At 44.5% G+C, this 18,246-nt stretch overlaps 1 protein-coding gene across 1 annotated transcript in view; it reads left to right on the top strand.

The window, feature by feature from the left end:
- LOC311041854 (endoprotease bli-like) overlaps positions 1-18,246 on the top strand; it is a gene marked incomplete at both ends in the record, with an annotated part of 263,748 nt that overhangs the window by 226,296 nt on the left and 19,206 nt on the right. The window contains one exon of the mRNA XM_084052339.1: positions 3,924-4,109. Within this exon, the coding sequence (XP_083908465.1) occupies positions 3,924-4,109 (186 nt within the window). The remainder of the gene's footprint in view (positions 1-3,923; positions 4,110-18,246) is intronic.

Here is an 18,246-nt window from a genome sequence, read left to right as displayed (position 1 = left end):
CCACCACCACCATTTCATTCAATCAGGAGAGAGACACCATTTATCAGCTTTGGTTTTATAGTGTTCCAATTCCAATTTTGTCACTTCACTTCCAATTTCACTTGTTTATCCTGTATCCCGTATGAGTTCTCTCTTCTGATTGGATGAAATTGGCGTACCATCCTGAAAATGTTATTTTTTGAGAGAGATGGGGATGAACAAACACTCTACAGCAATGATTGCTATCCGAATATACAGCTATTTAACACTTATGTTTTACTTATTTTAAAAAATACAACTCACACTCCCTTTTATATACGATTTGAACGTTATGCATGGCAGATGTGGGATGTCGACGAGTCTCAATCGTGCTGTTTAGCATGAACGGCACTTGAATCCACACAGCGAGAGAATATAACTCTGTCTCTGTCGGGTAGAAACCTCATACATGTCCAAAACTGTTACTTTTCAGGATTCAAATTCAAAAGCATCAAAAGTAGCAGATCTACAAGCTCGAAACGCGGCGCAAAGCGACGCGTTTCGAGCTTGTAGATCTGCTGCTTTTGCTTTTGTGTGACGCTGTAGTATGATCAAGTAGGGCGTTAATTTACGACGAAACACAAAACGTTAGAATATGGAGATAAGAGGTTTCCTGCTCGACAGTGACGATATGGACAGCTATACTATACCTATAGGCAAGTGCTCTCTCATTTACTCAGACAAAGACGACGCCTGGAGATTTAAGACATGCATCGGCATATCCAGATGTTATGTGTTTTATGGGGAGCAGGAGACGTATAGAAAGACATAGAGCCGTAATGTGTGCATGTATATGTTCCACTAGATGGGTTGCTTGTCGTAGCCAGAACACGTGTGCTTGTGCGTGACCGGCTGCCCACAAGTGTGTGCATGTGTGGGTGTGTCTTTTCTTTTTTACTTTAAATTTAGAGTAGCCACTTCATTTTTACCCCTTTTTCTCCCCAATTTAGTCATTTTCACCAATTGATTCCTCCCCACACACATTTCTGTGTTGACGCTGCTGTCGTATCCTATTGACTCAATAATCTGCCAGTGAGGAGCCCCCACCAGGAGGACATAGAGCTTTCGTCCTACTCCTCCCACGCAACACTCCCCCATCTGACAGGTGCCGGCCCCAACCCGTAGGATTACGTGCAATGACCAATATCACCCTCCCCCGCCCGGCTTCCCTCCCACCGAACACCGGCTAATTGTGTTCGTGTAGACGCTCGACAAAGCCGGATGCACCACGGTGGATTCGAACCCACAACCTCCGTGGTGGTGGGCAGGGACTTTACCACTGTGCCACCCGAGCGCCCTTGTCGCGTGTGTGTGTGTACTTGTACAATACTATACTAATACATGTCTGCTATTGTCTGCTAAATGCCGCGACAAGTAGAGAAGAATGTGAGAAATAGACATTGTGAGAAACACTGTCCTGGTCCTCACAAGACAAATGGTTGTTGTTATGGTTAAAAAAGAGTTTTAGAGTCAGGCTTACAATTAGAAAAAGATAAGGGTGGGGTTAGGGATGGGATTCATTAGACATTTAGACGTTAGATTTAGGGTTAGAGTTATGCCTGATTTATACTTAGTTGCGTGGCAGTGTCACGCACCCAAAAAAATGCTGATCTAAAGCTCACAGTGTGTTACAGCGTGATGCGTCGTGACCTTGTAGATCTACTATTTTCGGTTTTAGGGTTAGGGTAAAAAGAATACTATACTAATACATGTCTGCTATTGTCTGCTAAATGGCACCACAAGTAGAGAAGAATGTGAGAAATATACATTGTGAGAAACGCTGCCCTGATCCTCACAAGACAAATGGTTGTTATTATGGTTAAAAAAGAGTTTTAGATTATTTTCGGCTTTAGGGTTAGGGTAAAAAGAATTGCCAGAAAATTATAAAAGTTGGCATTCATAAAATCTCTGTCCTAAAATGTCAATGTTCTCACAAGTATATTCATACAAACGTGTGTTTATGTGTGTGTTTGTGTGTGTGATATAAGCATGATCAGCACACATGGGTATGCATACAGTACGTAACGTGTGTAAGCTCTGTCGGGGGTAAACCCATGTCCAAAACATGCGTATCTGCTACTTTTGGCGCTTTTGCGTGACGCTGGCTGGAGTATGATCGCGTAGCATTGGCATTAATTTACGCAACTCAAAAAAAAAGGAGATATGAGGTTTCAGCCCGACAGCAACGATACATTATATGTGTGTGCATGAGGGAGAGGACGCGTGTTTATGTGTGTTTCACTGTGTGAAATGGTGGGGAGAGCCAGAGAGAGAGAGAGAGAGAGAGAGAGAGAGTGTCAGGCTGTTTTTACTGCTCTCCTCCTTGGCTGTCATCTCAGCCTCTCACCACGATGTGCCATTGTCACACCAGATGTGCCGTTTGAGATGAACATGGGGTGTGGGGGGGGGGGGTATGGGTGTGTGTGTGAGTGGTGGGGGGGGGACGCTTCATCTGCTTATTGAAATCAGTCTAATATCCCCTCATAACTGTTCTATTCTCTTTCTCTTTCTCCTTCTGTCCCCTCGCTCCCTTCTCTCCATCTCTGCTCCTTTTTTATTTTTGCTTCGACACCAACTCCACCCCCCTCTTTTGTATCTCTCCCTCTTTCTTATCTCCAATGGTGGACAAAGTACTTAGTCCCAGTATACTTGAGTCAAAGTACAGATAATCCTTGACAGATAATCCTTCAAATTTTACTCGACTACAAGTGAAAGGTGCTCAGTCAGTCAATCAATCAATCAATCAATCAATCTTTATTTGTCACATCACATAGCCTAGCTGACAAAACCATGGAAAGTTAGTAACATTTTAACTTGCTCTTTCATCATAGAAACAAGAGGGCTTATAACCAAAACAATCCATGTTCTTTGGGAGAAATGGTGTTAGTGTTCCGTGGAGAAATATTGTTAGTGGGAATGAAAACATAGGCGCACCGCTGGAAGTGGAGGGCTTTTATTGATGATGGGTTCCCAGATTGCATTACAGGTAATATGGGTGAAATTATTGATGGTGCAGACCCATCATTGCAGTGAGAAGATAGAAAATAAGAGCATAAAGGGAAAGAGGATCACAAGGCATCACCCTGCGGCGCGTTGTGAGCTTGTAGACCTGTTATTTTCACTAATTGAAATAGGGCTTAAGTTGCTGATTCATAATGCACTTTTCCCTTCCTAAAAATGTAATGGAGTTAAATGTACAATACGGTATCTGTCTTTGAAATGCAGTGGAGTGAAAGTCATAAGTATCCAAAAATACAAAATACTCAAATAAAATATAGTACTCAAGTAAATGTACTTTGTTACTGTCCACCATTGCTGATTTCCTTGCCTCCTCCCTCCTCCCCTCTCTCTCTCTCCTCCTGCCAGCTGAAGGTGAACATGAGCAGTGTGTGACCTCTCTGTACATCTCAGAAAATAGAGGATTTTTACTATTTTTGAAAAGAAAATGTTTTTTTTTTTTAAACTTGTTTTTAACCTATAATACGGATTTTTGTATTTGTATCGATTAGTTCGATTAGCTGTTGTTGAAGCCCTATACTTTTGGCTCTGTGCCCCTTCCTTATATCGTCTCTGTCTGGTGGAAACCTCATATGTCCATAACTGTTACTTTTCAGGATTAAAATAAAAAAAATAGCAAGTAGCAGATCTACAAGATCTTTGAGCTTACAGATCTGCTACTTTTGATGCTTTTGTTTGACACTATAGCATGATCAAGTGTAGGGTGCTAATTTCCCCCAAAAAAACACACAAAGTTAAAATACGGAGACAAGAGGTTTTTCTGCCCGGCGACAGCAACAATTTCCTGCCTCCATCCTTACGTCCATCTCTCTCTCTCTCTCTCTCTCTCTCTCTCTCTCTCTCTCTCTCTCTCTCTCTCTCTCTCTCTCTCTCTCTCTCTCTGCCAGCTGAAGGTGAACATGAGCAGTGTGTGTCGTGGTGACCTGTCCGTGGAGCTGAGGTCTCCGTCGGGGACAGTGTCCACGCTGCTGGGCACCAGGCCCAACGACGCCTCCGCCCGCGGCCTGAGAGGCTGGACCATGATGTCAGTCCACTGCTGGGGGGAGCGGCCACGAGGCGTCTGGACGCTACAGGTGTGTGACACACTTGGGGGTCCTTGAAGGGGTTCCGGGGGGGCCAGCAGCAAAATGTGCTAACCCGTTCAATCTGGGAATGCATCGCTGTCATTTCAGATTTCTTTGGCTAATGAAAAATATCAGATATACAAGCTTATAGCGCAAATCTTTGAAAATATATTTTTTAAAGCGAACATTTGTAAAATATTTTGTTCCATGAACCTCCAGAAGCAAAGATTTGAGTTACACATTTGTCGCTTTTAAATATATACCGTATATTCAAAGATTTGCACAAATGTTCAAGATTTTTCAAAAATAGCACATCCACAAGTTCATACCGCGGCACTATGAGCTTGTATATCTGCTATTTTTGAATAGCCAAAGTCTAAAATAATGGTTATAGCTCAAATCTAAAATGACACAGATGTGTTCCCGGATTGAATGGATTAATACTATAGAATCCACAATCAGGTTCAACCACTTGAACCCTATTTTATACTTATTTTTTATACTTATATTCAAAAATGGCAGATATACAAACTCACAAATGCGGCACGAGTGCTGCATTTGAGGATAAGAGACAGATACACAGTCATAAGGATGGAAGGCTATTAGTCTTTCTATTCAGGGTGTTTCTGGACACTGAGAAGTTAGTGTTCCTGAAACACTACGCTGAGGGCAGGAGCTTGCTTGACCTCCTCTCATAATGGATGATCAGGGCTGTCTGCACCTCTTTAGAATACCGGGAATTACTTATATTATTCCGGGAATCCCTATATTATTACTTGCCAAATTCAGGCCACTGCACCAGTGGTTTTCAACCCTTTTCATATCAAGGTCAATTATTTATTCGGCATTTGAGCCATGGACCACCGTTTGATGAGATTTAGCCTCTCAGACCCAAGACTTGTTGTTGGTACCACAGGAGATATAACAGGCAAATGTTGATCAAAATAACAATTCTTTAATTAAGTAATGCAGATGTTTAACAATAATGTAACTCTGTAACTGTTAAAGATCTATAAGGGTCCATTTGGTTACCAACTCTCCATCATTTAGCTGGGGACCACCTGGAACCCCCTCAAGGACCACTGGTGGTCCCCGGACCACTGGTTGAGAACCACTGCACTACACCATGATGTCACCATGCAAAATGTTGACAAATTCAATAAAAGAGAAGTTAAGACATCCGCACACTGCATTGTACTGTAGTTACCGAAAATAATCATTCAAAGGGCAACGTTTTGACCGTTTAGGGCTATATCTGTTTATTTAACCTGTTTTACAATCCGGGTTTCTCTCTCTCTTTCTCTTCTGCTTTCAACATACAATAAAGAAGGTCGAAACATTGCCATTTTGAATACATTTCTTAGGGAGCTACAATCTTAGTGTGCGGTTTTCCCTCCTTGATCTTTGCCTTGTTCTCCAGCACCTGCCCTAAAACAGGTACGATGTTCACAATTTAAAACAGGTACAAGATGTGCACGCAGTCTCCTCGCTGAACTGACACATTCAATAAAACCTAAAAAAAAGTTTCATGAGAATAGAACAGACATTTGACTTAACCCATTAAAACCGGGAACGCATCTGTGTAACCACTTAAACCATTATTTTATACTTTAGCTTTTCAAAAATAGCAGATATGCAAGCTTATAGTGCGGCACCGAGTGCCACGCTATGATCTTGTATATCTGCTATTTTTGAAAAATCTTTGCAATCTTTGCAATCTTTGAATGTATATTTTTAAAGCAAACATTTCTGGGGGGGTCCGTGGAACAACATATTTTGAGATGGGGGTCCGTGGCCAAATACATATCATTTTGAGTGGTCCTTGACATGAGAAAGTTTGAGAACCACTGATATTATAGCAACATAGGTTTTTCAGAAAACTGTTAGGATTTAGAAGACATTTTGTAGAATCGGAACCTCAGTTCTTAATAGGTTAAGTGCTTTGTTTTCCTCAAGAAAATAGAAGGTTGTTTATTTCACAGGAAAGACGTGACTCCGGTCCTTTACATTGTCCTTTGCCAGTAGCACTGGGTATAGGTCATGGTTTCCCAACCTTTTCTGCATCAGGGCCCGCTTGAAAATCTTGAAAGTGTTCGCGGTCCAGCAAGCCCACCCATCTGGCCCACCCATCTGAGCTGCGAGCATTTTTCAGACGTGTTTATTTTAATGAACAATCAATCAATCGATCGTGTTCCGGCTTGGTTCAATGGAACTAACATAGTGTACTGTACTTGAAGTTCCTATTCATCGGTATCACAATGAAAACAACATTTTCAAGGTTTTAGATAAAAAATCACACCCAGTGTGAAGAGAGTGGTGCCTTTGAAAGTGTAACTGGTTGCATCCTTGTGTTGCAATCAGCAACAATATGTTGTCACGTGATACGTGACAACATATTGTCACGTGTCACGCGAAGCTTGACCAATCAGCCGTGCTCAAACATACGGACGGACATACGGACGGACGGACATACAGACGGACGGACATACGGACACACGGACACACAGACACACGGACACACGGACACATGGACAAAGTCAAATGTAGGAGTGGTTGGCACCACTCAAAAAATACCATGAAATTGGTTTAACATAATTGTATTTTTATTTTAATGTCCTATTATCAATAAAATCTTGATAATGGGCCCTGGCCCACATAGTTGGGACTGGCTGGTATGGATGTAAGCATAAGAATAGAGCGGCACAGTTCAGTCCAACTCGGATCAGTTCATTTGGGCCTGGCAGTGTGAATCATCCTCCTCCTCTCATCTCCCAGCTTCAGTCAAGCATGGCAATCTTCATTTTCCTCCCTGAGCGCTTCCGTCTTTTCTTTTTTTTCTCTTTTTTTTATAAAAACGTGTGGATGTTTGATATGGAGGAAGCCTTTAGAAAGGACGGGAAATTAAGACTGGAAGGTTAAGTAACCTTGGCTGGGTTTGACAGACACAATACTGCCCAAGTCTGATTAGAATCCATACTCTGCAGACAAGCGTGAGCTGAGGTCATTTATACTGTGTTTGGCTGTGTGTGCGTGTGCACGCGGGTGTGTGTGTGTGTGTGTGTCTGTGTGTGGAGGTGGTGAAGATGGTGAAGATGGGGGCGGGGGGGGGGGGTGAGGTTGACTCACTGTGTGTGTGTGTGTGTGTGTGTGTGTGTGTGTGTGTGTGTGTGTGTGTGTGTGTGTGTGTGTGTGTGTGTGTGTGTGTGTGTGTGTGTGTGTGTGTGTGTGTGTGTGTAGGCATCAGCCCTTGTAAACAGTTGGAGGTTTATGGAGAAAAAGCTGCAGAGATGAAAGAGACACCCCCCCAACCCGCCCATCTCCTCCCTACACACAAGCACACGCACACACACACACACACACACACACACACACACACACACACACACACACACACACACACACACACACACACACACACACACACACACACACATACACACACTATTACTATATTTGTGAGGACATTTTTAGAACAGTGAGTGATTTTATGAATACCATTTTCTTAAATGTTTTGCCATTTCCCACCCTAAAGCCGAACATCAGTCAATCTACAAGCTCACAGCGTGTCGCGCTGCAGCGCGTTGTGAGCTGGTAGATCGAATATGTTCGGCGTGCGACACAGGCACGCAAAGTACTGTATAAATCGAGCATAAGTCCAATAACCCTAACAACCCCATAACCTATAACCTCTACATGTCTGACCCTAACCCCAGTCTGAATCTTTTCCTAATTGGAACCCCCCAAATACTTTTTTTAGAACAAAGAATAAAATCTACCATTTCACCAGGGAGATTGTCCTCACAATGTCTATATTTCTTAAATTCGAATATCGTCTCTGTCGGGTGGAAACCTCATATGACCAAAACTGTTGTTTCAGGATTCAAATTCAAGAATAGCAAAAGTCACAGATCTACAAGCTCGAAACTCGGCGCGAACTTGTGGATCTGCTACTTTTAGGGCTTTTTTTAACGGAAAAACAAGAAAAGTGCGAAGATGTAAATAAGAGGTTTCTGCCCGACAGCAACGATATACTTATGTGGGGACATTTTGGCCCTTACAAGTATAGTAATAAACGCACACACACACACACACACACACACACACACACACACACACACACACACACACACACACACACACACACACACACACACACACACACACATGCTCCCTTTCTGTCCGTGCGCCTCCTCCTCTCCCTCTCTTCCACCACGTCCTCCTGCAGATTGACTGTCCCCTCTGTGACCAATTACTCAGGCCCGGCGCGTCGGAGGAGAGTCACGGAGGAGAGCGCTGGGGGCCCGGAGTGGCGGGAGCACACGCAGCAGAGCCGCCTGCGCTGCTCATTACCGCTAGCCAGAGAGGAGTCACTGCGCCGGTGCGCTCGCTCTCTCGCAACAACACGCATTAACACTCGCATCTGATGCTCGCCTCCACCGCGCCACCGTGCAACTCACCGCTAATCAGCACACACACCGGTTAACACGCGTCAGAGCTCGCCGTGAATCAGTGCACGGCCACGCTCCTCCTAGGAAACGGGGTGGCACGACACGTGAACAGCAAAACCCCCCCCACACACACACACGCGCACACACACACACACACACACACACACACACACACACACACACACACACACACATGGGTCTGTAAATAAGGCAGGCCACTCCAACGTCACTTACCAGGAGAACAGCCCGAGGAAATACTAGACAGGAAGAGAGCGAGGTGAATGAAATGGGAGAGGGGGGGAGAGAGAGAGAGAGAGAGAGAGAGAGAGAGAGAGAGAGAGAGAGAGAGAGAGAGAGAGAGAGAGAGAGAGAGAGAGAGAGAGAGAGAGAGAGAGAGAGAGAGAGAGAGAGAGAGACCGAAAGGAAAGGAAATAGACCTCAGAGCCCTGGAAAGGGGGCTTTAACTGGGCTATCTAGTGGATCAGTGTTTTACTCAAGGGCAGCGGGATGGTGGGATGGAGAGATGGAGGGGTGGGGGGTTGGAGGGGTGGGGTGGGGTGCGGGCGTACGGGAGTGTTTCTGGCAGGTCTGCAGAGATTCCGTATTGATTTGTCATGATGACAATTGTCAAAGTGCTCGCTGGTGAATGAAAAAAAAGAGGGAGTGGACAGAGAGAGAGAAGAGAGAGAGAGAGAGAGAAGAGAGAGAGAGAAGAGAGAGACAGAACGTGAGGCTGCAGCTGGACTGACCTTCTAGTGCAGTGAAGGAGAGAGAGAGAGAGAGAGAGCGTGTGCGCCGCGGGGCAGTAAACACCATGAGACACAGGGCTGACTGTCTGCATCCCCCGCTTCTATCTCTCCATATCTACTCTCTCTCTCTCTCTCTCTCTCTCTCTCTCTCTCTCTCTCTTCCTCTCTCTCTCATTTCCTCTCCCTCTGTGCTCTGTCGTTTCCTCTCTCCCTTGGATTTGCTGTCGCACGCACGCACGCACGCACGCACGCACGCACGCACGTACGCACGCACGCACGCACGCACGCACACACACACACACACACACACAAGCACAAGCACGCACACACGCTAGTGCTAACCCTACACTAACCCTCATTGCACAAAGCAAATGGCTTCAAATGTCTGCTCTATATTTCCAATTCTTAGGCGATATTAGCTCTGTTTCACATGCACAGAGAGAGAGAGAGAGAGAGCTAGGGGGGGGAGGATGGGAGGTAGAGAGAGATAGAGGGGGAGAGGAGAGAGAGAGAGAGAGATTGCAGTGCTGTAATGTAGCTAGTGTGATGTAAACAGAACAGTATGCTTCCCGTTGGCTATGAGAGAGAGAGAGAGCTGCTTTCAAGACCAGGCTGAGAGCGAGAGAACGAGGGAGGAGGGAGGGAGAGGAGGGGGGGGGGATCAGGAGAAGAACGAAGCAGAGGAACCATGTGTGTGTGTGTGTGTGTGTGTGTGTGTGTGTGTGTGTGTGTGTGTGTGTGTGTGTGTGTGTGTGTGTGTGTGTGTGTGTGTGTGTGTGTGTGTGTGTGTGTGTGTGTGTGTGTGTGTGTGTGTGAGCAAGCGCGCGTGCGCACGCAATACAGTGATTTAAAAAAAGAAAAACATCTTGTAACCATGACTGGCAGTGGCTTTATTCTGTGCTGCCACATATTACAATAGAGGTTCAAGGAATAATGTGGGTATTATTTTTGTGCTCTGTTGCCACTGAAGACGTTGTCACTAAAACAACACACACATGCACGCACATGCACGCACACACACACACACAGAAGCACACGCACGCACACAAAACCGAGAGAAGCAAGCACACCATACACAAACTCACTGATACACACATACACACGCACACAGAACAGAGAGAAGCCACCACATAACGTTACGTACTGTACACATTTCACACAAAAACTCACTGACACATAGACGCACACGTGCAAGTGCGCGTGCACGCACACACACACACAACACACACACACACACACACACACACACACACACACACACACAGAGAAGCATCTACACAGACATGGACACCTATCTGGCCCTACCTCCACCCGACCTGGCACCCTGACCTCCTCTCCCTACTCTGTCTCCTCTCACATCTGTGTGTGTGTGTGTGTGTTCGTTGTATTACAATACTTGAGCGCTAAATGTCCCCACAAGTATAGTAGAAAGTGAGAACTATAGACATTGTGAGGAAATTGTTGTTTTATGGTTAAAAAAAATGTTTTGAGTTGAGGTCCATGCACACCGGAAGCATTTATTTAAACTGCTGTTTAAGTCATGAGTACATCCACACAGAACACCAATATTACATCCAAATATTTTACACCGCAAATAAAATCATCCACCTGTATGAATGAGGCATCATTTATTGTGTAATTTATTCGTCAAATTTCTCGGCCAAATAAAGGATGAAAGTGGAATTTATATTGGCATCCTAAAATGTTTTAGTGTCCTCACCAGTATAGTAACACCCATGCGTGTGTGTGTAATGTACGTACAGTATGTGCATGGTGCGTGTTCCAGCACCATGGTACATGTGTTGCCTGATTCTGTGAGAGAAACAAGCAACCAGGTCTAGGAAAACAAGCCCAAAAGAAGCGACTATGGGCCACGTGAGCACTTTAAACATATACATCAGCTATTTGAAAATAGCAGATCTACAAGCTCACAACGTGTCGCGGTGCGACCCGTTGTGAGCTTGTAGATCTGCCATTTTCAAATAAAATCTTGGGGGGGAAATGAAATTATAATAAGCAGACCTGGCAACACTGACGGTGGCAGCCAGGCCGTGCACGGTGCGTGTTCCTGCACCATGGTATATATACGGTGGCAGTCAGGCCGGTCTTTGAGCAAAGACATGCCTGGTTCCCAGGGGAGCAGCATGGATGGAGCCTGGCTCACTGCTGCTGCTGCTGCTGCACAAATATAATAGGAGTATTTAGCCTACAGCACTGTGGCTGGCATAGGCCCCGCGCTGTATTTGACTGACAGATGATATATTTACCAACACAATCCCTTGTGCCACATCTGGAATCTCCCCCATCTCTCTCTCTCTCTCTCTCTCTCTCTCTCTCTCTCTCTCTCTCTCTCTCTCATCACCTCCCAAAAGGTATTAGAAATTCAAAACAATGTTGTTGTATTAAGTGGGAGGACTCGCACGCGCTTAGCCTTATGCTACATGTAAACTAATGCAGCCGCGTGTACCATTTTCAAATAAAGTAACCACATACAGTGTAACATGCACACCTAGCGTCAACAGTGTGACTGAGTTTCACTGGATTAGAGATAGTTGCCAAAGCATGTAGGCTACTTTCCTCACAAACACTACTATCACCCACAGACACAGTACACACACACACACACACACACTTTAACCCCAACCCTAAAGACACATGCTATTTTTGCTGCACGACACAAATAAATAAGTATGAATCAGGCATATCTCTAAAGGTCTTTACACACTGGGGGCGTGATGCCAGGTTCTTGGTTACTCGTGATACTAGTTTAGTGAGGCATAACACTATCTCTCTGCATTTGATGTGCTGTATGTGTTTATCTTGCTTATTGTAAGTCACACTGGTTAAGAGCATCTGCTAAATGCCTAAATTGTAGTGCTGAATAAACGGGGGAAAAAAGAATATGAATAATGAATAATATAAAGTGAATATTTTGCATACGACTACTCATGTAGCTGATGTCTCATTCATACAGGTTGATGCCCCTTCATAGTGATAAATCGACATCCTTCTGAAAATAAATGATAGGTTGTGTGGATGTAGTACTCACACAAACACTGTGAAAAAAATATATTTTGGAGGCGAATTAATCGCGCAAGACAAACAATGTGTGTTGTGCCCCCCCAGCATGCCTATTCTGGGTGGGGGGGGACCTTCGGACAAAAAACCCGATCTACAACCTCGACGCATTGTGACGCTGTAGATCTGCTATTTTTGGTCGAAGAAATTTGGTGTCGATCGAAAAAGAACGCACAAAGTACAGTGCATCGTACGGTCTGTTTTACTACGAATAGAGGGTTCAAGTGGTTAAAAATGGCAGTGGAATGAGGCAGCTACTGTGGGGGGGACATTTGGCCCTCACAAGTATAGTAACACAAGCGCACACACACACACACACACACACACACACACACACACACACACACACACACACACACACACACACACACACACACACACACACACACACACACGCACACGCTCGCTCGCTCGCTCACTCTGGCCCAAGGTGGATTTCTAGAGGTGCATACATTTGCATGCATTTCCATGTTTAATGAGTGTGGGGAGATCAAGCAATCCAAGCGGCCCTTTGTGAGTATTTCTTTTTCTTTTTTTTTTCCCTTCTGTGTTTTTTTTTTCTTTTTTCTTTTTTGGAGTGGGACTCCATGTAAATATCACCCACTGTGTGTTGGCACGGCGTCACAGATGGTCGGGGGCGAGGGCACCCTGTGGGCACAGGGTACCTATTTCAGTTTTTTTTCTTTTTTTGTGTGCCTTGTGTGTGTGATAGGGTGTGTGCGTGTGTGTACATGCGCTCGTGTGAGTGCTGTATGTGCCTCAGCTGTGTATGCATTTGTTTAAGGTGTACGTGTTGTGTCTGTTTGCTGCAGTGTGTGTGTGTGTGTGTGTGTGTGTGTGTGTGTGTGTGTGTGTGTGTGTGTGTGTGTGTGTGTGTGTGTGTGTGTGTGTGTGTGTGTGTGTGTGTGTGTGTGTGTGTGTGTGTGTGTGTGTGTGTGTGCGCGCGCGCGCATGCGTGTGTGCATGTGCGCGTGTGTGTGCATGCGTATATGTATGAATACATGTCTGCTGCAGAATGCCTGTGTGTGTGTGTGTGTGTGTATGTGTGTGTGTGTTTATGAATGCGTGTTTACTGCAGAACGTGTCTGTAGGCATGCATGTGTGTGCGCACTGCACATATACGTGTGTGTGTGTGTGTGTGTGTGTGTGTGTGTGTGTGTGTGTGTGTGTGTGTGTGTGTGTGTGTGTGTGTGTGTGTGTGTGTGTGTGTGTGTGTGTGTGTGTGTGTGTGTGTGTGTGTGTGTGTGTGTGTGTGTGTGTGTGTGTGTGTGTGTGCGCGCGCGTGCGTGTGTGTTGTCTCCCAGCATGTGGCGGGGCCATCATGGCCCTGTTGTGGATGATTGATGCAGTGGAGGGGAGCGGTGAGGAGCTCAGGTTTGGGCCAGAGCCCCAGTCTCACTCACTGCTGGGCCCCTGCTGCTTTACATATGTACGCCCAGCAAGGCTTCTTCTGGCTGGCATCCTCCCTCCCCGTGCTGGCTGGCACAGCCTGGCTCTGCCACCGCCACGCTCTCACTCCCATTTGTCATGTCGATCTTACCTCCCGATATCTCTGCTCTGTCCCGCGGGATACCTCGGTAAAAGCCCCCCCGCCCTGCGTGTTACGGTTGATTTGTATTTCGGCGAAAATAGCAGATCTATGTTTGCGGCGCGTCGCGAGCTTGTTGATTGGCTATTTTTGCCGGGGGCATGTTGTGGACTTCTGTATCAATTAGTCATTGTTTTGAGGCAAACTGATGTCGGAGACACTTCACGTTATAAGATAGAAGGCTAATACAGGAGATCTTGGGAGAACATTAAACATTCAATGTGGTGGTACAGAGTTCTCAAGGGAAAGCAGGGATAGTTACAGTACAAAGATAAGAGGGGAACTTGCTTGTGTCACGGCACCAAGCTTTAGCAATACTGTACCAATACCAGGCCTGTGTCATGTCATCTTGACTATGATATTCAGATGGTCAGAACATAAGGCAAAACGTAATAACAATATAAAGTGCAATTCTACCATAATTCTTCTTCAGAAGCCATCATATGACAGTAGTGTAATACAGGTTTTAGTTTATATATCTGAATACCCTAATGCCCGATTTTTACTTATAGTTGCACGTTGATGTTCTACAAGCGCAATGATCTACAAGCTCAACAGCTCGTAGATCAGCTGTTTTTGGTGCACGCCGCCCCACGCACAACCAAGTTTAACTCAGGCTTTACAGGGAGATCTTTACCCTCTCCAGAGTTTAACTAACATTCGTTATTTTTACCGTATATAAGGGCCTTTCGTCCCCCCTTACACGTTGACACAACACGTGTCCCTGCCTGACTCCTGACCGCATGATGCCACACCATCGAGGCAAACAAACACAAAAAAAACAAAAATAAACCCGTGGATGTCAACACACACAACGGGAGTTCTTGAGAAGTTCAGCATTGCGGAGAGAAGATGCCATGTTTCTACCAGTACATCCCCCGGTTGCCTGTCTTACCCGTGTTATTTTTGTTTGTCTTCTTCCTTTTTTTTTTTGTTGCTCTAATTCTGGCTGTTTCTCCGATTGTGTATCTCTGCCTCCCTCCCCCCCCTCCCCCCCTCCTCCTCTTCTTCTTCTGTTACTTCTACTTCGACTTCTTCTTCTTCTTCTACTCTGCTCCTTGTCTCTTGTTCTCTCCCCTGCATGCTGTCAGCGTTGCCAGTGATGTGCGCTGTCTCTGCATTAGTCTATCTTGGTCGTTCCGCGCTGAAAGCTGTCTGTGTGTCTGTGTTTTGCTACTTCCTGCAACCGTGTTCCCTATCTCTCTGTCACTCTTTATCTAGCTCTCTCTCTCTCTCTCTCTCTCAGCCCGTCCTCCAGTCGTCCCGTCGGTCGTTCTTACACCCGGCTTGCTACTTTGTCTTCATGACTGTCTGTCTGAACCACCTGTTCGCCGTTCTGTCTCAGAATATACAGCTCTGGTATTATATACAGTGTGTCGTCGCATGTCGGAGGCGAACGACACCTTGTGTTTCCAAAAACGTTACTTCTCAGGAAATGGAAACGAAAGAACCTGCGTTTCCAATGGATACAATGTAATTATTATTTAGTGACAAGCTCCTGTTAATACTTTTTCTGCATATCGTCTGGAGTGGAAACCTCATATGTCCAAATCTGTTATTTTTCAGGATTCAAATTCAAAAACGGCAAAAGTAGCGGAGCTACTTTTTATGCTTTTGTATGACGCTAGTAGTATGATCAAGTAGGGCATTAATTTACTAACACAAAAAGTTGGAATATGGAGATAAGAGGTTTCTGCCGACAGCAACGATATATAGGGGAGAGAGAGTCAGGGAGTGTCATGTAGCAAAGGTCCGTCGGGCTCGGGAATTGAACTCGGGACTCGCTGTGTCAGGCATCCTGTTAATACCTTTTATTGGAATAAATATGTATTAAACCCACGGGCACAGACAGACTTAACCATCAATCTGGTGTGCCTACTTTGGGCATGTCATTCATCATTATACAGTACTTATCATTTTCCAAAACAGCCGACTACAAGCTTGCAGATCATCTATTTTTGCTACTTTCGCACAACGTACCGATTCTGTATAAAATAGGGTTTAAACGGTTGAAACATGACGAATACATGCAATGTTGACATTCAATGTTTCTGCCCGATATCGACAATATACATATATTTTCTTTTCTTGTCCTTTTTTCCTTTTCCTGCCTTTATTGATAGTACACAGTGTAGATCATCAGCAACGGTCATCGGGATCGGGATTCGAACCCGCGACGTGCTGTCAGGCTGCATTAGAGCCTAGGACCGTCTGGTCCGCTAGGCCAGCGGGCACCCCAATACATATATTTGTTAACTTCTTGTCACATTCTTGCTGTATCTCCGTCTGTGTGTCTCACGTTCCTCTCCAACAACACCCTCTCACCCTCTCAATATCCTGCCATCTCTCTCCCTCCTCTCTCTTGTCTGGTATTTTCTCAGCTGGCCACAATCTCTTTCTCTCCATCTCTAATCCCCCCCACCTCTCACTCTCCCTCCTTTTCCCTCTATAGTTCTTCCTCTCTCCCGCTCTCTTTGAAATCCCTCCCCTCTCTCGCTCTCTCTGTTCCTCTGCTCCTTCTAATCCTCTCATTTCTTTGTCTGTCTTTTGTCTAAAAAGTAGGTTTAATTTCTCACTCCTGTATGCCCGCTGCTTCCACTGCGGCTTGCAGTTCTCACACTTTTGGGGTTTTTCTTTTATGTGCTGGCATTTGTTTAGTGGTTGTTGTATTTTTTCCATTGGTTGAAAAATTATTCCCGGCCACTAGTTTTAACACCTGCCTCTCAACGCCTTTGCTTGTGAGGATAGCCACATTTTAGGATGGTAATTTTAGCACTTTTTTTTTTTGCGCCATTCTAACCCTAACCTAAACCCATTCAAACCGGGAAAGTGTCATTTTAGATTTCTGTTTTGGATATTCAAAAATAGCAGATCTACAAGCTTCTACATCTGCTTTTTTCTTTTTTTCTTTTACATTTTTGAAAAATCTCGAAAGTGTGAGTGTTAAATGTTAAAAATGGCTTCCATCCTCCTATAATTTCACAAAGCTCTGTGAGGGTGGTGTGAGCGACGGTGGTGAGCCCAAATCTGTTCTGCCCGGTTCGCCTCAGTGGCTGGAGCTATTGATCTGACATACATTGCACACAGCCATTGACCATTACCATGTGCACGGAACTGCAAAGCCCGTTTTTCGATTTCCCCAACTGTCAGCTGTTTATTCGCATGTTTTATGTTAAAGAATATCGTCCTCCTCTGAGACACAGACGGAGTAGAAAAAAATGGTACCATATTATCATCATCATTAGTGAGGATCAATTATATGAAGGCAGGTTGAACATGGGTAAAGTCGTCCTTTAATGAAAATATCTCTAAGCAGTCGCCTACCTAAATAGTCTCACCCTGCATGTTCACAACAACAACACAATTCTTATATTAATTAGTTGACCGTGCATGTGAACACTTCTCACATGGAATGTAAATACCATGTATAACCTTTCATGAGTTTCATTCAGTCAACCACAATAACCTCGGCGTCCCTATTTCAGACTTTTTTTAAAAAGTTTTAAAATGTTTCAATTTTAGTTTTTTTGCGATGCGTTGTGACCTTGTAGACTTGCTAGTTTCCTTATTTGTCGTATGCAGTGGTGTAAAAAGTACTCACATTTAGTAAAAGTATCAACACTGCAATAAAGAAATACTCTGTTACAAGTAAAAGTCAGGAATTCAAAATGTACAAAAGTAGTGGCATCAAAATGTACTTAAAGTACCAAAAGTTAAATTACTCGTTATGCAGAATGTCCAATTTCAAAGTTTTCAAATGTATACAAATCTTTTGAAAATAGCCGATCTACAAGCTCACAATGCGTCGCATTGTGAGCTTGTAGAACGGCTATTTTCAAATGGCCGAAATATATAGGGCTGAAGTGGTTAATGTATGTTTTGTAATAATAATCAAAATCTTCAAAGTAACTAGTAAGTTTTCAAATAATTGCAGTGGAGTATAAGTACAATATTTTCCTCTGAGATGTAGAAGTAAAAGTATTGAGAATTGAATATACTCCAGTAAAGTAAAAGTATCTAAAAATTATACTTACGTGCAGTACTTGAGTAAATGTACTTATTTACTTAACATAACTGGTCGTATGATGATGATGATGTATATAAGGGCTAAAGTGGGTAAACAGCGGCAGCAGCTGTTATGTAGTGGTGTGAGTCAGAGGGTTTTGAAGTGACAGGGAGCTGGTGCTGGTGGTGTAGGTGGTATGAGGCGGACAGGCGCGCTGGGAGGCATGCAGGAGTATTGATCCACCTAGCATCCAGCTGTTTGTTTACCAACAACAAAT

Source organism: Gymnoscopelus microlampas (assembly GCF_963454915.1).
Source record: "Gymnoscopelus microlampas genome assembly, chromosome: 3".
Lineage (NCBI taxonomy): Eukaryota > Metazoa > Chordata > Actinopteri > Myctophiformes > Myctophidae > Gymnoscopelus > Gymnoscopelus microlampas.
Note: the sequence above shows the minus strand (reverse complement) of the source record. Positions and strands in the feature narration are given on the sequence as shown.